The 20,132-nt window shown below is 46.4% G+C and overlaps 1 protein-coding gene across 8 annotated transcripts in view; it reads right to left on the bottom strand.

The window, feature by feature from the left end:
- The window catches only part of wnk2 (WNK lysine deficient protein kinase 2), a 38,325-nt gene that overhangs the window by 16,486 nt on the left and 1,707 nt on the right, over window positions 1-20,132 (bottom strand). For all 8 annotated transcript variants that reach the window (XM_034287414.1, XM_029114005.2, XM_013138143.3 and 5 more), the window contains 12 exons: window positions 12,980-13,152; window positions 12,250-12,470; window positions 11,961-12,118; window positions 10,990-11,078; window positions 10,484-10,703; window positions 7,170-7,298; window positions 6,935-7,058; window positions 5,932-6,242; window positions 3,610-3,819; window positions 2,608-2,742; window positions 1,703-2,122; window positions 1,046-1,345 (listed from right to left, as the gene is read on the bottom strand). In XM_034287414.1, coding sequence (XP_034143305.1) covers window positions 1,046-1,345; window positions 1,703-2,122; window positions 2,608-2,742; window positions 3,610-3,819; window positions 5,932-6,242; window positions 6,935-7,058; window positions 7,170-7,298; window positions 10,484-10,703; window positions 10,990-11,078; window positions 11,961-12,118; window positions 12,250-12,470; window positions 12,980-13,152 — 2,490 coding nt within the window. The remainder of the gene's footprint in view (window positions 1-1,045; window positions 1,346-1,702; window positions 2,123-2,607; window positions 2,743-3,609; window positions 3,820-5,931; window positions 6,243-6,934; window positions 7,059-7,169; window positions 7,299-10,483; window positions 10,704-10,989; window positions 11,079-11,960; window positions 12,119-12,249; window positions 12,471-12,979; window positions 13,153-20,132) is intronic.

Genomic DNA, 20,132 nt, shown 5'->3' with positions numbered 1-20,132 from the left:
GGTGGATGTGTTGTACAGTGTTGTGGTATATAAAGTCAGGAGGGTGGATGTGATATGGTATATAGAGTCAGGATGGTGGTTGTGTTGTACAGTGTTATGGTATATAGAGTCAGGAGGGTGGATGTGATGTGGTATATAGAGTCAGGATGGTGGATGTGATGTGGTATATAGAGTCAGGATGGTGGTTGTGTTGTACAGTGTTATGGTATATATAGTCAGGATGGTGGTTGTGTTGTACAGTGTTATGGTATATAGAGTCAGGAGGGTGGATGTGTTGTACAGTGTTGTGGTATATAAAGTCAGGAGGGTGGATGTGATATGGTATATAGAGTCAGGATGGTGGTTGTGTTGTACAGTGTTATGGTATATAGAGTCAGGAGGGTGGATGTGATGTGGTATATAGAGTCAGGATGGTGGATGTGATGTGGTATATAGAGTCAGGATGGTGGTTGTGTTGTACAGTGTTATGGTATATATAGTCAGGAGGGTGGATGTGTTGTACAGTGTTGTGGTATATAAAGTCAGGAGGGTGGATGTGATATGGTATATAGAGTCAGGATGGTGGTTGTGTTGTACAGTGTTATGGTATATAGAGTCAGGAGGGTGGATGTGATGTGGTATATAGAGTCAGGATGGTGGATGTGATGTGGTATATAGAGTCAGGATGGTGGATGTGATGTGGTATATAGAGTCAGGATGGTGGTTGTGTTGTACAGTGTTATGGTATATAGAGTCAGGAGGGTGGATGTGTTGTACAGTGTTGTGGTATATAAAGTCAGGAGGGTGGATGTGATATGGTATATAGAGTCAGGATGGTGGTTGTGTTGTACAGTGTTATGGTATATAGAGTCAGGAGGGTGGATGTGATGTGGTATATAGAGTCAGGATGGTGGATGTGATGTGGTATATAGAGTCAGGATGGTGGTTGTGTTGTACAGTGTTATGGTAAATAGAGTCAGGAGGGTGGTTGTGTTGTACAGTGTTATGGATTATAGAGTCAGGTGGTATTGTAAAAATCTCTAGGTATCTGTATATAGCTACAGACCTCTTGCCTGGCCTCTGGCTGGGAAAAGGTAGATATAGACACAATGTCCAGGTTCTGCTGTATGGTGGGCGAGCTGGCACCGTCTGGCACTGGGGCTGCTGCGGGGATGCCAGTAAGCCGTAGGGCTGCAGCCGGGACCAGATCCAGGGGCAGGGCTTGGCCCTCAAGGAGAGACTGCTCTGGATCCCCCAGCTCCCCACTCCAGGGTAGGGACAGGACATCCGCCTGCACAGGGTGGAGCGGGCCAGGTGGCGAAACCTGAGTCTCCCCCTGGGGGTTCTGAGGAGCACCAGACTGGACCTACAGGGTGGAACCCGATAGGTGTGACATGATGCAGTACAATGTGCACCCGGTTTGAGTTCAACTATGCTACTGTCCTTATTTTGCTCTCCACTTTTCAACATAAATGACCAAATATAAAACCAACATATCTGAAAGCATTTGTAATGCCAGTTTATGTAATCTATTGGGGGCCTTGCCATGTACACCGTGAGCAAGGGCTGCAAAATTCCTGTAACTTTCCCAAAATTCCCAGATCAAGGATTCCGAATACCCTGCTCTGTCTCTCCTAACCCCAACGTTCTTGAAAAATAGGTAATCTGGTGGAAATTACCAGAATTGTACAAGCCCACACACAGCACTGGGTTGAATATTCACCTGGACAGGTTGCTCTTCCACGTGCTTCTCGGGCAGGGGGGTGGGGAGGGGGACGTGCTGTACGTGGGTGAGGGGCATGGGGTGGGAGGGCTGGGGAGCGGTCAGATCTTGCTGAGAGGTGTCAGAGCAGGCCTGCACAGGCATAACGGTCATGGCCACAGTGGGCAGAGGGATGGGTACTCCCATGCCCGATGTCTTCTGGCATAGTGGGGGCACGGACACTGTCTGCATGGTGCCAAGGGATAATGATGGGTAGGGGTGGGTTGTTACAGGGGAGTAATAGGGGCTGGGGGGACTGGGTATGGGGGGGGCAATGCTGGCTTGGTAGGCAGGGCACAGAGGAGCCAGAGAGTAGGGGACAGGCTCACTTCCTCCTGGGGTGCCCCCTGTTTGCATGACAGGACATGCCGAGGAGGACAGCTAGAGAGAAATAAACAGAGTACAATGATGACCATGTAATGAGTACACAGCATTGTTACCCCTGTTGGTCCATATACCCGGTTACACCCAGTTAGACCAGATAGACCCAGTTAGACCCAGGTGTGGACATAACCACTGATGTTAAATCATTTCTTCATGGACTAAAACTTAGGTTCTTTGTTCAGAACAACAAAGCAAAGTACAAACACACAACGACCTGAAAATAAATTATGTTTATCTTCTGGTCTGGTTTTGCAGAACATATGCCTTAACAAAAACTCTCACTCTCTTCAGTCCTCCATTTGTCCTCTAGGGCACTTTATGACTTGAATTCTGACTCAATAACTTGCTACTTTCATTTACTCAATTATCACTTTATTATGGATTGTACCATTACAGTTATGTTCAACTCCATTATGTTAGATATGTCTTACATGAGCGCTGTGAGTCGGTCAAGCAAGATATTCAGCAAGATCAACACTCACCTGTGAACCAATTTGCAGTGGCTGGAGAGGGGGCGTGGCCTGGACAGGCCGTTGTAGAGGAGGAGGAGCACTGCTGACAAGGCAGGAAGTTGATTGGAGAAGACTGGTGGGGGTATCAGGCTGGCTGGCAGACAACTGGAGGAGACAGAAAAACAGATGGGAAGAGAGAGATTAAGGGAGCGAGAGAGATGAGACATTCAGATATGCAGAGTAGTCCTGGAGTCACAAGGTTTGGAAAATAGGGTCTTCTCACATGCTGCCCATCAAGTCACACACTGCCGTCCTGTCACACATTATTCCTGTCCTGTCATACACTCTGCCGTCCTGTCACACACTCTGCCGTCCTGTCACACATTCTTCCTGTCCTGTCATACACTCTGCCGTCCTGTCACACACTCTGCCGTCCTGTCACACATTCTTCCTGTCCTGTCATACACTCTGCCGTCCTGTCACACACTCTGCCAATCCTGTCACACATCTTGCTATCCTGTCACACATTCTTCCTGTCCTGTCACACACACTGCCCATCCTGTCACACACTCTACCGTCCTGTCACACATTCTTCCTGTCCTGTCATACACTCTGCTGTCCTTTCACACATTCATCCTGTCCTATCACACACTCTGCCCATCCTATCACACATTCTGCCCATCCTGTCACACACTCTGCCCTTCCTGTCACACACACTGCCATCCTGTCACAGACTCTGCCCATCCTATCACACACTCTGCCCATCCTATCACACACTCTGCCCTTCCTGTCACACACACTGCCATCCTGTCACATACTCTGCCCATCCTATCACACACTCTGCCCATCCTATCACACACTCTGCCCATCCTGTCACATACTCTGCCCATCCTATCACACACTCTGCCCATCCTATCACACACTCTGCCCATCCTGTCACACACTCTGCCCATCCTGTCACACACTCTTCCCGTCCCGTCACACACTCTGCCTGTCCTGTCACACTGTGTCTAGGTATGTTTGGACTCTTACCTCCTGGCAGGGCAGGACTGTAAGTCGTGTCTGTGCCGGTGCCTCTACACTGGGGACAGAGGAAGCAGCTGAAAATATCGGTGGTGCTGCTTGTCTGCTCTGATGTACCAGGGGCCCCGGGGTGGCTGAACCAAAGCCTGCCTCGGTTTGGGGCTGGGGCTGTGGCTCGTCCAGGGGCTGGAACTGGGGCTGCATCAACCCCGCACTGGGCTGCAAACACAGGGAAACGTCTGGCGTTCAGTTTACGATGAAGATGATCAAAAATAAACATACTTAGATCCTAATCTGGAGACAAACCAAGAAAGGTGAATCTTCAATTGAGAGGAACAAACAGGGATGGAATCATTGTCCTTAGGGTTACAATTGCTGGAAACCGCAGGCATTTGGGGTGATACTGCTGCAAAATGGTTCCTACATAGATCATTCATCATCCCATGGAAGAAGCAGTTATCCAGGCCCTGGGGTATTTGTCTGACTGGTGAGGGATGGAGAGATGCAGATACAGCATGTTGAGCTTGGGGCTAAGAGCTAGGAGCTAGGGATGCAGCCATTCAGAATGTATCCAAAAATACCTTGGCTGCCCAGAAATCCACCAAGAAAATTACCAGAATCAGGAAAGAATAAGCATGAAATCTAAAATGATATGAATGTTGGGAACGTTCCAGGTCCAACTCCACCGCCCTGCTGAGAGTGTGCCCCTTCTGCGTGCTGAGAACGGTGGGGTGTGGTCCACCTCCTTCTGGTGCAACAACAGTCACTTATTATCTTCGGCGCCACAAAGTAAAAAAGTATTTTAAAGTCTGATAAGTTCCCAAGTCTGATGTACAGCACCAATGTAGTCAAGCTATGAAATTATTGTTATTTTCAAATATAATCTCTGCCAAAAAAAATGTATGATAATTATCTTCCAGCCCCAACCATCAGGACTGACCATTATTGTCCAGCTGACTCTAGTTGTATGACAGTACATTCCCCTGACCTGGTGGAAACCTTTAAGGAGTCCATTTGGGATCGGAGAGAGCGGAGCAAAGCAGGAAGAAGAACTAGCCCCGTGGCCCTACTGCAGGGGAATCAGGATGCTGCTGGGTCAGGTGTTACAAGGGCAATGGCTAGGCAGGGTCAAAGTTCAATAAAGCTTGTAGTATACCTGACCTACCATGGAGCCTCGATGACCCCCTGGTCTGCCTTCACTGTAATTAGGTGATAGCAGCAAGGCCTTTTCCAGACCCAGGTCCTGGCCTTGATCACAGTGCTCGGGCACAGGAGAGGTGGTCAGACTTTTTCCAGGGTCTAGGGGTGTGGGGGAGCTGGTCCTGCGAACACCAGCGTCTTCACAGCTTTGGCTGGGCCGGTACAGGTTGTCCGTGGGTGTCGGAGAGCTGCTCCTGCGACTGACGATGTGGCTTAGACAGTGGTTTAGCAGGGAGAGGTCTCTACAGGAGGGACAGGCCAACAGGGAAGGAGGAGGAGGAGCGCGGTGAGAGGGTGTGGTCCCGGAGGGAGATCGAGAGGGTGGAGGAGTCGACTGGGAGGAGGAGTTGACCGGAGTTATGAGATTTTGCAGCGAGACGAGACGGGGGGAGACCGGGGAGGGGGTGTGGGGGGGTGGGGGTTGCATTCGGGTGAGGCCCAGAGACTCCCCAGTCTCCATGCCGGTCCTTAGCAGAAGGTCAAAGCTCACACAGGCCCTGCAGGAGTGGGTTAGGGGCAGCTGGAGATCAGAGGGGCGTCGCATGGGCTTTGTAATCCGGATGGCAGGATGGCGGGGACCGAATGGCGGGCTTACGGAGTCACGGCAGGGACACTGATGACGTTGGGACGGGTGAGAGGAGAGGACGACGTCCCCAGGGGACGGGGCCTTTAAAGGGGGGGCCTTGGCTGCTGTGTGCTCCTCTGAGTTTTTCTCCTCCTCTGGGCTCCAACATAGGACTTGGTCCGGTTTGTAACAGAGGTGGCAGGGGGAACGACTCAATGGCTTAGGGAGGGACTGGGCCCTGCACGTGTCAATGAAGGAGGTGCTCAAGCGTCTAGCGCACTGATTGGTCCTGCCACCACACACTGTGCCACAACCAACCAATCCATCTGCTGCCCCCTCAGGGGAGGGAAGAGCAGTCTGGAATGCAAAGCACTCGGGGAAGTGTCGCTGCTCAGACGGCATTGATTGGACAAAAGAGAACATTTTAGAAACCGACAATACTGAAATGTAACGTGAACAAGGAATCAGAGAAGAAAAGGAAACGTCTGAGACTTAGAATACATTTAGAATGATGAGTTATGAAATGGGTTTTGGGCAATAAGGAATTTTTCTGTGATACAACTTACAGGTGGGGACTGGTATGTTCCCTGGTGCAGCTGCGCTGTAGGTTGCTGGTAGGCCCCCTGGTGCAGCTGCGCTGTAGGTTGCTGGTAGGCACCCTGATGCAGCTGCGTGGTGGAGGCTTGAGAGTAAGCCACTTGCTGAGGCTGTGAAGTGGGCTGCTGGTAGGCCCCCTGATGCAGCTGGGCCTGGGGCTGTAGAGGGGGGCTGTAAACCACCTGGGATGTAGAGGTGGGCTCTTGGAGGGTCTGGTAGGGGGCGCTGTGCTGACTGTTTTGTTCTTCTGACAACGCTGGGAGGCCGACTCCACTGTCAGCTGGGAGAATAAGGAACCGAGAGAGGACAATGTCATGCCAACCTCAGACAATGGGGAGAGAGGGAGAGAGAGTAAAAAAGACACAGACAGAACAAGACATTCAGAAGGTAGGAGATGACTCAGAGCTGAGTCACTGGTGGTGTTCACACCCTTCGGCAGTAGAATACTCGTTTCCGATCGCATGTTTTTCATTTGCAACAGTATGTGCATGTATTATTACAAACTCGAATTCTACTAAAGTTGGCCGTGACAACAATTATGTTTTTGTTTTTTTCGCTCGGTAAAGCCATATAAGGCTACTACCAGCTCATCTCCTCCTACTGTCTCAATGTAACGTTGACATGTTTGCCTGTGGTTTTAGTAATTCAGGTGAACACTGAGGGAGTATAAACGTTTTCACACGGTCCGTAATCAAAACGACAAAGAAAACCCAAAACGTCTCTCACACACACACACACACACTCACATAAACACACACACAAATCAACTTCAGTGTCCTTTTTGGTCATTAGCCTTTGTTAATGAGTCTGTATAGATCTTACTTCTAGACAACAAATTTAAGCTGCCTCCAAACAAGGCAACCAGTGTGTGTGTTTCTTAAAGTGATTTACTGTTTTCTTGTTTACACTATTTGTTTGTTTTCTTATGTCTCTGTCTTCGCACTGTGCTCATAGGCTGCAGCCAGTTCTTACATATGGCGGAGGTTTCATGGGAGGGCTGGGTGGACAGGAAGGTAAGAGGCTGGTCGATGTCCGACTCCTCGGGCTCTGCCTGGGCCAATGGCGCCCCCTGTGGTGGAACTCCCATGCTGGGCACCTGCGGCATGGTTGTTGAATGTACAGATCTGATCAACGATAAACTAATGACATTAATTCAGACAGACAAGAAAAGAAAGACCCGAAACAGCGAACGACAGAAAGCACAAACCTTTAGTAGGGTCCGGGATGGGGCTGCAGGGACGGTACGCTGCCTCCTCCATTTGATGAGAGCCACTCTGTCCTTGATGGACTTTCCTACGATCTTGACATCACTGTCCAGGAAGAAGCCTGAGTCCACCTACAACACAGAGATTATAACTAACAAACCAGGAAGAAGCCTGACTTCATCTACAGCAGAGAGATTCTAACAAACAAACCAGAAGGAGGACTGACTTCACCTACAACACCGAGATTATAACAAACAACACAGGACGAGGCCTGAGTTCACCTAGAACACATAGAGATTATAACGACCAAACCAGGAAGAGGCCTGAGGCCATCTAGTACAAATAGAGCTTATAACGAACAAACCAGGAAGAGGCCTGAGTCCATCTAGTACAAATAGAGCTTATAACGAACAAACCAGGAAGAGGCCTGAGTCCATCGAGTGCAAACTGAGATTATAACGAACAAACCAGGAAGAGGCCTAAGTCCACCTCCAATAGAGCAGATATTACAAAAAAACCTTATTACATATAAATAAAAATAAACACTACTTAAGTTTACATCAAATTACAATGTATACAGCAAGACACAGCTAGGTTAGACAAACGCAGTAGGTGAATTGGTAGAAAAGCAGCTCAAATATTGTTTTAAGGAGTTAAGTTTAGGGTCATTTGTTAGTCTATCCTGTCATTGGCGGTTGAGAATTGAAATGAATGAATGACTGAGGAAGTGGGGGCTATATGTGTGATAATGACCACAACACAGGTGTCTGTTAAAATATCAGATGTTAAAGAGTTTCCCGAGATAGATCAGGCATTTACCGAAAAGGGCCTTAAAATGGTACCAGTGAATCTGCCAATGTGTATATAGCACCTGCCATGTCGTTTAGGAGCTTCAGTGATAATCAGGTGCACCCAAGATCTGAACTTGACTGCACTACAGAGAAATCACTGTGGGATTCAAGATGGCTGGTTAACTGGTCACTGACCGGGCATTCAAAAGGGTAATGACAGCAGCAGTTACAAGTCTGTGAAATTGCTGAAATTTGTAATGAGATTCAACAGGCAGATGATATGGGCTGAGATAATATAGGCAAGCAACACCAAAAAAAAAAGTGTGTCCAGAACCTTAAACTGTAAGGGTACTGATTTTGTCACTACTTCTGGACCTTGTTCATCAGATTTGGCTGAAATGAGAAAAAGCGGTTGCTTTGAGATAGAAGGGGGTGGGGCAGCAGTGCTAGTAGGTGGGGAAGATGGGAATGTCCTGACAAAGTGACTGTTGAAGCTCTCAACAATTCTAGCCTTGTCAGTGGTGACTATCTTCTCACATTTAAGGAACACTACGATGAGGCGGTGGATGTCTATGCCTTTGGGATGTGCATTCTTTCATAGATTTTGCTGTGTTCCAGAAAATGTTTCAACCAGAACCTCGGTCAGGAAATTGTTGTTTGTAAAATCTTGCCTTTTCTTTCCTGATTTGAAAGACTGCTCGGAAAATGTCAACTTTTGTAACAGACATCTGACACTAATAGGGCTTTTTACAGAGGTGCCTTTGCAGAAACATTCAATACATCTGTGGGGTTTTGGTAGAACACTGCAGTGGTGCATTTGGCAGACATATGAGTGACATTATCCAAATACCTGGGGTTTACCGGGTGAGGTACAATTTGGGAAAGATTTAAGCCACACAACTCGAGCAGAACAGGTTTGTGGAAGAAGAATATTAGTCAGGCAGGCAGAACAGACATCGCAGAACAGACAGGGCAGAAAAGACAGGGCAGAACAGACAGGGTAGAACAGACAGGGCAGGCAGGGCAGAACAGACGACAGAACAGACAGGGTAGAACAGACAAGCAGAACAGACAGGACAGAATAGACTGTACAGAACAGACAGGGCAGGCAGGGCAGGGCAGAACAGACAGGGCGAGACAGGATGAAGCAGTCAGACAAGGCAGAACAAACAGGGCAACAGAGACAGGGCAGAACAGACAAAGCAGAACAAACAGGGCAGAACAGACAGGGCAGAACAGACAAGGCAGAACAAACAGGGCAGAACAGACAGGGCAGAACAGACAGGGCAGCACAAGGCTTTTCTAACTATGTGTCATGTTATCCAGTGAGTCAGACGTGCACTTATTCTAAAGTCTATTTCAGGACCACAAAGTGCAACTGCAACCAAGCACGAGAGAAAGACATTATAGGGAATTAACCCATGATCGCTTGCAAGTGCAATTACTTCATCTGACTATTCTGACTTCACACCACAAGGACAGGGTAACGAAGAGGACAGAGGTCATTACCAGGAACCCTGGCCCATCTACAGTACTGCCAATCACTCAACAGGGGAACTATTGTGAAACTATTGTGCAAATTAAAATGTATCCAAAATAACTGTAGTCAGTTGTCTGCCTATGCAACACAGTCACCCTAAGAGACACCTGATTTTCCCTCCCCAATACAGGGTCAGATGGGGTCAAAGAGACTAACTGGTAGCTGTGGTTTAAATCGATACCTTCCTGGGTTTCATTGGGCCAGGTTTTTAAGCATGTTTGAGAAATATCAGTTTGCCCAAGACAAGATGCAGAGTCATTGATGACATAATGAGTAGTTACATGAAATTCATCATTATTTATAGATCAGTGACTCCCTGCTGCCCAGTCTGAATGCAATGTAGTGCATTTAAAACACTTTCATAGATTGCACAACAGGTCCTAAATGCATGCTGTGAGATTTAGTCCGGACAGCGCAGGAGAAACCATGTTAAGCATTCAGCACAGAAATTGACAGCCACTACATTAGAGGAACGTTCCACAAGATCACTGCCTAGTGAGTAAACTCATTTGAAAGATGTTTATTACAATGCATTTCAACCTCTTTTCAATGAGAAAAAAACCTCAAATGCTGTAAAATTGTCCTCATTATAAAAAGCACATTACAGCTTGTTAAATGAAGAGCAAGAATACATTTAGGGCCTGTTTCTCAACATACATCATACGTTTTATCCATTTCATAGCAACTGACACTGCAAATAGACCAGCGGTTTCTGCAAAACCAATTTCAGCAGTGACAATGTGAAACCACACACTAGAGCAGTATAAAAGATCTGCAAAGGGGGGGTGTCTCCCATACGGAGCAGCAGTAACTCCACCGCCTTGAAGTACAACTGCATTATTGCATCCAGGACTTGCATCCAGGTCCTGCTACCACATGTCAAGGTGCCAATTGGAATTCACAAGATGGGAAGGGGTAGAAGAACGGGTGGGAGTTCCAAGACCAATGATCTCTTCTAATAATAGAAATGCTGCATCTCACTCACCATCTCCTGAGCCACAACCTCTGGGGTCTCTGTCTCCAGGTCAAAGGTGAACTCAATGGCCCCGCTGTCCTTGTACTTCCCCTTCAGCTTCTTGGGGTCCTCCACCCACAGTTTCAGAGCGATGGAACTCATTTTCCCATCGTCCTCCTCGGCCAGCTCCACCCTTACGCCTGTGTCCTCCGCAAAGAAGGCGTGGTTTAAGAGGTCCTTTATCGTGTACCTGTAGGGCGACGCGCATACGCTAACTTAAGCCACAAGGAAATGCACGCGCACACAGGATGTGCTCTGGAACGGCTATTGAGTACACACAGAAACATCAGCTGCAGCAGAGAAAAATCCCGGCAACACACATCGGACCCCAGAACAGACCAGAACACAACCGACACACACACACACACACACTTCAACACATGAAGTTGGTACTGTATGTATGTTGGTGGTTAAAACAATGGTGCCTGCTTAGTGCTTCACTTCCATACTTTACAGAATGTACCGGGTCCATTTACCTCTCCTCCCGCCGATGGCAGATACACTCGCCAATAATCTCCTTAATCTCTGGGTCACTGATCTTATCATAGCTTGCAGGTTTCACCCCCTGTAGGTTCCAGACACAAAGAACAACGGGAGGAATGGAAGGAATTAAATGCATGTTCTACATGTGATACCTCACACATTATCACTCCGACACTCACAGATGGAAAAACCTGAATGTTTCAGGATGACAAGTAAAGAGAATTTGTTGGTTTGTACCCCCGAGGTGTGACAGGTACTCCTCCTGGGGTCTACAGTCAGAAAAACCACAACAGCACATTTCTGACAGGAGATGGCTGATGAATGTCACAGACCCTCAGGAACAGACTCAGTGACGTGTCATCTACGTTAGACAACTCCACTCCAACGAGAAGTGACAAGCTGCTGCTACTCTACTGTAGATAGGGAAGCTGGCTGTGTTAGAAAAATCCCTCTGGAAAGACAGGTGGGCCATGTTCCCAGTGGCTCCCTATTCTTTGTTTTGAGCAAAGGTAAATCAACGTAGAGAATAGAACGCCATTTGGGATGCACAGACGTTGTCCTTCAGTTACAGACATTCAAAGGCATTACCGGGGCACGCGTTTTCTGACAGCTTGATAATTCAACTTTCTTTCCAACTTTCTGCGTGCCGTGAATTCCTCTGGGTTGTTCTTCAGAAAGAGTGCATGATTCATACAACCGCCGCGCAGGTAAGCTTGGGATCTTTCACTCTTTTCAGATTTGTATTGTTAGCGGCAACAGTAGCGTTTTGCATCACTATAGTTACCTTTTGGACTTTGTGGTAAGTTGTTTATAGATCGGTATGGCTTTGATGTTTGCGCTTATGTATAAACACTGGCAAGACTAGACTAATCTGCTGTGTTGGAGGGCTATTAAGTAAAAATGCTACGTTGCTAAAGAGGCTGGCCAAGGTGTGGTTGACAGATATCAGTACAGATGGACTCACACTGGTGACTTTGCGGTAAATCTGAGCAGCGTTCTGGCACTCTGAGTAGGGGTACTCTGAGGTGGCCATCTCCAGCATGCACATCCCAAAGGCATAGACGTCCACCGCCTCATCGTAGTGTTCCTCATACATCTCTGGGGCCATGAACTCTGGTGTACCTGGGGATACAGAGGTCAGAGGACAACAGGTCAGAGGTCAGAAGTCAACAGGAGAGAGGTTAGAGGACAGAAGAACAGAGGTCAGCGCAAAACAGGACAGAGGTGAGAGGACAACAGGACATGATCCTCACCGATGACACTCTTGGCGAAGGAGGCCCTCTTCAGCGTGGCCAGGCCCAGGTCTCCTATCTTGACGGAGCCGGTGGGTCCGGTGATGAAGATGTTGTCACACTTCAGGTCCCGGTGGATGATGGGAGGGGCCCGGGTGTGGAGGAAGTGGAGGCCCTTCAGGATCTGTCTACACCAGCTCCTCAGGACCTTGGGCTTCATCACCTTGAAACGCTTCAAATAGCTGGAGGATCACATCATCATCATGACTATAATTGTCATTGTCATAATCATGACCATCACTGTCATAATCATTATCATGACTATCATTTGTCATTATCATAATCCTGACTATCTCTGTTATCATCGGAATAAGAGAGCCTTTTAAATTGCTTCAATGTAAATGTAATATAAACCAGGCTTTCATCATTTATAATTTATTGTTGATTGACTTGAATGAAATAGAGATCAAATATGTCCAATTATCATTATGACCACAAACATGTTTTTGTTTTTGTCATTCAACTATGAATTAACATCGGCTCAGTTAGGTTCTCAAATTGTTAACTCATATAATGAACACTTTCCACCAATACTGGTGGAACTGGATTATTTATTAGTTTCTACACACACAGCTTAGTAAGGACGTCATACACTACCTGACCTTGTGTTTAATGTTAAGCTCAGCTGTGTTGTATGGAAGAGTGGGGGAGAGTGGGGGAGAGGACATGCTGTTGGTTGTGTGTATCTCACGTTTTTAGTGTGCCTGAGGTCATGAGCTCAGTCACCAAAACTATGCACTTCTTCCCTTTGACCGGTGACTCCCAGAAGTCATAGAAGCGCACAATGTTGGGGTGCTGGAGACCCTTCAACATCTCTGCCTCCTCCTTAAACCGCTGACGCTCTGCTTTGGTCAGCTTACGGTCCTGCGAAAAGAAGCCGCAGAGCATAAGGAGGAACAGAGAGACAGAGGGAAACACAAAGGAGAAGGATCCAGTGACCTGCATGCTCTTGTGTAACAGGAGCTCTGTGATCTATCCATGCTTGTGTTTGTATTGTAAAGTATAAACTAAAATAACACCACCGCGAGTTCGAAACATTTCTGTTGCCTTCGGTGTGTCATCAAGAATGTAAGGCCTGAGTGAGTACAAGGTTGATATTTTTAGAGGAGGGTTAACAGTCATACAATATTCAGTGGGATCTGGATGAGATGTCAGAACCGAGTGGGATCTGGATGTGATGTCAAAACCGAGTGGGATCTGGATGTGATGTCAGAACCAAGTGGGATCTGGATGTGATGTCAGAATCGAATCGGATCTGGATGTGATCTCAGAATCGAATCGGATCTGGATGTGATGTGAGAATCGAATCGGATCTGGATGTGATGTGAGAATCGAATCGGATCTGGATGTGATGTGAGAATCGAATCGGAGGTGACAGTGTTCTTTTTTAACCAAGTGTATGCATCTCCCCACATGGTGAAATAGGAGCACAAAAGCTGTTCTTTTGTTTAGGATTTTTGTTATTTTGTTATAAAGGCAGAAAGTGGAATTTATTTTGGGAATTTTATTTGTATAAATTAAATAACATAAATTAAAACATAGGATTATAAATACTGTATATATAGTGTCAATGCAATTAATCTATGAAATTGTTATTTTCAAAAATAATCTCTTTATGGGCTTAGTTGCGGTCAACAGTGTACATTCTAAAACTATTTTCTCATCCCAAGTACAACCTCTCTGAAAAACAATTGTCTGTGGATGAATCTACTGTAGTAGATACACTAAAAGGGTTGTAAGATGTGTTTCACAGTTGGGTGATTTTAACAACGCCTGCCTTTGGCTTTACAGCCTCTGGGTACAGATCAATACTTTGGCCCTTGTCTTCCCTTAATGATTGTATAAATAGTGAAACAGCTGACAGTAAAGAGCCTCTACATCTTTATTTCTCTAAAGACAGTCTTGATGAAGCAACCATGACCAGGATCCTCTCTCACACACACACACACATACACACACACACATACACACACACAGCTTTGAATTGCAATGCCCATGAGAGACTAATGAAATCTGAAACCAAAATCTTACCAGAGACCTCCTCACACCATGTACAGGCTCATATTACTGACTGGAAATGCTGGACAAGTCTCCTCTGGCCCACAACCTCCCCAGCCTGGCCAAACCCACAGCATAATGTGGAGAATATCCACCAGTAGGTCTTGATCCTTACTCATCTTTACTCACAAGTCGTAGAGTCCATTCTCACCTCCATCTCTGTCTGGTTTGGGTCTGTGTCTGCCCAGTGCCAAAACTATGAATACTATACATATATTCACAGCTCATATCTTATTTTCTCATCACCATTTGTATTTATTTGTACGTTCTATCAACGGAGCTGGCCCAACTCACCAACAGGAGTCGTCATCGTGCTAGGAGACAAGGCAGCCCTGTCCGTCATCTATTCCACCAACTCCGGGGCAGCACTGAGCCAACAGGCCCCGCCCCATGTGAGACCTCCAGGCGTTGTCCAGATCCCCACGACACAGCTGTGCTGCAGACCCTATACTGTATGTAGGCCTGTGTGTACGTCCCCAAGCTAAACACTGCAGCACAGAGCAATGAAATACCACACAGTGCAGATTTTCAGCTGGCGGTGATAAAGAATGGACCCATTAATGTCCATTCATAAGCACAGATTATTGGAGGAAGGAGTCGTATCTCACCTAAAGTCGAAAGCAATCCAAGCTGCCGTTTATCCCCACATCTAACATATCAGCAAGCAGATGCTGGCCTAGCAAGCCCATACTGTATTTCCCCAAACTGTCAACTAAACGGCTGCACTATACAACACTGAGAACTCATCTTCATGTGTCTTGATATATTACAATGAAACTGTTCAAGTGAAAATAACCACCGCTCGTTTCCCATTCGAAAAATTATGAAAAGAACCACCGCTCGTTTCCCATTCGAAAAATAATGAAAATAACCACCGCTTGTTTCCCATTTGAAAAATAATGAAAATAACCACCGCTCGTTTCCCATATCTGCTAACCGTCAATTTGAAACAATTGTATGTCAAAGAAATATTGTGTATTCTGTCCCGCTATCAGCAAATTCTCAGTATGTGTATTAATATTGACAGTAAAATTCCTAGAATGTGCAATAATATTAAAATATTAAAATTCTCAGTATGCCAATAAAGAGGATTCTAATTCTGTCATTGGGAATGCTATTTGGGTCAGAGTAAAACTGAAGATAAGGGAGCTGCCCGGGGGTATCAAGGGATCCTGTGGCTGTCTATGGATGTTTTTTTCCAAGGCAGGGCGTGGCCTTTACATTACAGATACTGCATCTGCCGGCCTTATTGGGCTTTGTCATTGTAAAAAAGCTAGCAGCAATAGCGTTAGCTATTACAACTGTAATATAATGGGTGGGACCCAAGATGACTGCGATTACCTACAATGTTAGACTGACAGGAAGCTATATTGATAAGCAACGGCCAATACTGATTGCTGATTATCCTTAAATGACCCGCACAGATGAACAATTCACCTCTCTCTCTCCCGTTTTTCTCTCTCTTCCTCTCTGCAGAGGGGAGCGCTTGCATCAGCAGGTTTTTTCTCCCCAGACAGATCTGCACAGTAACGCCCCAGGAGATGCCTGTCATTTAGTTTAGTGTGCTGCACTAACATTTCGTCAGCCTGTCCATATGATGTGGAGACGTAGCGTGTGGAATGCACGTGTGTGTGTTTTAGGTCTAACTATACTCATGGGGACCAAATGTCCCCATGAGTATAGTAAAACCAGAAAAAATGTGACTCACAGGGACCTTCTGCCGGTCCCCATGAGGCAAAAGTCCATTTCCGGGTCAGGGTTTAGGTTTAGGCACAAACTTACAATTCATTTTAGAGTTAGAATTGGGCTTTCTTTAAGGTCCAGGCTTTGTTGGTTAAGTTTAGGGTTAAGGTACGGCATTACATCTAGGTAAAGTTTAGGCATAAATGTTACTTTATTGAGGTTAAGGTTTGGGTTAGGGTTAGATTAGGGTTAGAATAAGGTTAGGGTTAGGGTAAGGGTTATGGTTATGGTTAGGTTTAGGTTTAAGATTATGGCAAGGGAGCATGCAATTTCTATTTTCTGGTCCCCATGAGGATAGCCATACCAACTTGTGTTAGTGTGTGTGTGTGTGTGTGTGTGTGTGTAAAACTCTATCCTTAGCTGATCAGGCGCACTGGCAGCTGGCATTATTTTCCCTGAATCATGTTGCATCATCCACTGATCTGAGGATATCAGGACACGGTAAATCTGTTTGACCCAAAGATACGGACAGAGAGAGAGGAAAACACATGCATAGGAACAGCTGATTATTAATAAATGAATTGTTTTTTGGATAAAAAATATTAACATATTTCTGAAGATAGTTTGTTATTTTATTGCAACAACTCCAAACAGGTTCTTGGCTAGCCATAGTTTTCTTGGACCAGTATTGCATTTGCCTGACCTACCAAAAGAAGTCACCACAGGTCGACCACACAGTCAATCCTCTGTGGGACTCCAAAGCACTGCCATGATCGGGATGCAAACCCCTGACTGCAATGGTGCAGCTGTATTGCAGGGCAATTACTTAAACCACTGGGCCACTTGGGGTCCGGTTCCCCAATCATTCTTCATCTCTCTGTCCTGAGGCCTTGCATCCCTGTGGTGCTGAGGGGTGAGGTCTTATCTCCATGGTGACTATACACACACACACACACACACATACACAGAGAAAGACACGTGGTCTTTCACTTGCACCTTAGAAACCATTCATACATTTTCTACCTCATTCAAGATATTCACAGTTGTTATGCGAAAAAACATGAGAATGAACAAAATCCTACTAGAGATTTATTATCCATTCATCACTGTCACCCCCCAAACACACACACACACAGGCACATCCATACACACAGAGTGTTAGTTTATTACAGAGTGAATATCAGCACTGCCAACCCAGTTCTGGACACTCCTGACACACCGACTAAGATGTTCCAATAAAACGTCTCTCTACTCCTGGGTTTAACACTGACTGTGTCAGCTTCACAGCCAAAAGGAATGTTTGCCCACCTTACGCATTACAGAACGTCTCTCCATTGATGTCTGTGTTCAACGAGAATCGAACTCACCTACTCGTGCACTGAAACAACGTGTTGTTCAAGGGTATAACCTACCGGCTTGTGTGGTGTATGTACAGTGGTTGGTTGTCTGTCACAACCTATAATTGCCCTACTATCCAATAGCTGTTACATTGTCACAGCCATTTTCACAGCCATTTTCACATCCGTTATCACATCCGTTATCACATCCATTCCATACCCAGGTTAGCGAAACCTCTAATGCCAGTGAAGTAAGATGTCACTGAAGTAGTCGAGTCTCTTTCTCACTAAACTCTGCTCTGACACTAAACCCTTCTCTCAGCTTCTTTTGGCGACACCCTAAAACAATTTATGCAGCGGCAGTGAAAACGTCCAATTCTCCTCAAATGGACCCGCTCCAGATCTGATCTGCAGAAACGCGGTGGTCAGTATGCTGATTGTGAGTTACACTGGCGCTATCCTTAACGCATGTCTCCGATTTGAGAGTATTTTGTGAGGGCTGAACAGCTGAGACAGGAGCAACTGTAGGAGTAACTTTAGCTAGACTCAGCTACAGCAAGAGTCCCCAAATTACCTGCATGGCGTCTGTATGGCGGAGGTGACGGTGGTGGTGCTGATCTTGTTTGTTAAAGACCCAAGCACAGTGAGCTGCATGTAACAGCATGGACAGGGGAGGCATGGCTGAGTGCAAAATGTCAGTATGAGGACTAAGTGAAGTCATCCCAAGGTTCCAACACATGAAGAATTTGACGCAACTGTGTCGTGGACACCAACAATATGCAGACAAGAGCCAACCCGGCGAGAGCTGCGTGGACAGTGGGCCGTGGATTACCATACTAGGGCCTTGAAGCATATCAACCTCACAAGGCTGCCGGCCAGCAGGCTGACTACATGATCGGGCCCCTCAGAGTATGTCAACATCAGCTACTAGGAGTGTTTACAATCATATTCAACCTCTCCTTCTCCCAGTCATCATGATGTGCTTTGAGAGGCTGGTCTTGGTGCCTCATCAAATCCATCTTGCCCTCCAACCTGGACACCACCCCTACACAGCCAAGCACTACGCAATAGCCACGGCCCAGCGCTGTCCCACCAGGTCAGCGGGAACACCTGCAGTTAGTGAAAATACTGTTTAACAACTACAGCTCTGCTGCGACTACAGGACATCTTGTCTGGAAGCTGGGTGACTGGTCTGGACACAGCCCTGCGCAACTAGATCCTAAACTGCCTGATGAACCCACCCCAGGAGGATCTCAAAATGGGGGCACCGCTCTTTCCTCCCGGTTTACCCGCAAACACTTGGCCACATCGGACAACCAACTCAAAAGTCTGCCGACGACACAACCGTGGCAGGCCTGGTCTCCCCCAACGATGTAGCAGCCAGCAGGAAGGAGGCCCAGCTATGCCAGAGTAGAGCCAGGCGAAGGATGTCTCCTTTAACTTCAGAAACATGACAGAGTTGACTGTGGAGTTCAGGGGGCAGGAGAGAGAGCACTGCCCCACATAGGCGCCGTGCTGAGATGGTCAGGAGCATTAAGTTGATCAGCGTACACATCAACAAGGCCCTGAAATGGTCCCACCACACTGATACCAGGGTGTTGAAACAGACATCCTCCTCCAGACGGTTTAACTGCATACCTTCCCCTGCACATGTTCAGTCACCCTGCTGTCCCTTCTACGTAGAAATGGTGGAGAATAGTCTCTTTAAATGTATTTATGCTTTTTTAAATGGGGCTCCCGGGTGGCGCAGCTCTAAGGGGCTCTTTTACACAGCTAAGCTTTCCACCCCAGTCTGGGTTTGAGCCTCCCAGCGAGACCCGTGCCTGGGGATGTATATTAAAAATGTATTGAAATTGAAAAAAAGTAACTTGAAATGATGTAATGGGATTATTTTGCTTCCACTGCTCCTGGCGGCCTTGCCAAAGCAAACACCCTAATTAATATTATCCAGCACACAAAGACATTTGAACCAATAACGTGCATTGCCTATCCCAGGAGAAAGAAACTTGACCTTCCATTAATTCAATAGTTTTACAGGACCAATAAAAACCCACCGATAAACGATTAGAATCAACATTTTGGAGAGCCCATCCCAGGGACTGGATTCAAACCCCATTGCAGCTGGTGGACTGATTTGTAGAGGCCAGTCCAGTAGATATACGGGGGGAGACGGACAACACTAGAAGCTGACAAAGGCTATCTGATATATAGATGACACCGGTTCACAACTCCCTGGTTGTGGATCTGCTTTCTCATGTGTGGTTGTGGGAAGGGGGTGAGGGGCACATCTGCAAATATTGCATTCCATTGCCAGTACCAAAGGGGAATGGAATAGTAGATATAATGTAATGTTTTCCCTAGGAACGACTGGACATTGATTAAAATCCCTGGTCAGAAAGAGGTGGCATTTAAAACCCAGAAATGCTAATTAGGAGAAACCCAGAAATGCTAAATAGCACTGGTTCTAGTAATGGCACTGGCAATAATGTTCTTATTAACAGTGAGTTTATTTGGGGTTAGGCCTATACCATAGAAGAACTGTATGTGAGTTTAATATACACATGACCAAAAAAGCCAGGCAGAAATTCTGCTCATCTATATGTACTGACAAGTACTGATTCTAATTTCAGTGTATTGCAAAAGTCAACCCTGAATGTGTGATTACTTCTTCATAAAAGAGCTAGCTTTGTGCATTTTGCTGTGCAAGAAGGTATCGCATGGATATAATGTAAATCTGCTCAGAATGGTTTTCCTAACTCCAAATAA

The sequence above is a fragment of the Esox lucius genome, chromosome 17 (genome assembly GCF_011004845.1).
Source record: "Esox lucius isolate fEsoLuc1 chromosome 17, fEsoLuc1.pri, whole genome shotgun sequence".
Lineage (NCBI taxonomy): Eukaryota > Metazoa > Chordata > Actinopteri > Esociformes > Esocidae > Esox > Esox lucius.
Note: the sequence above shows the minus strand (reverse complement) of the source record. Positions and strands in the feature narration are given on the sequence as shown.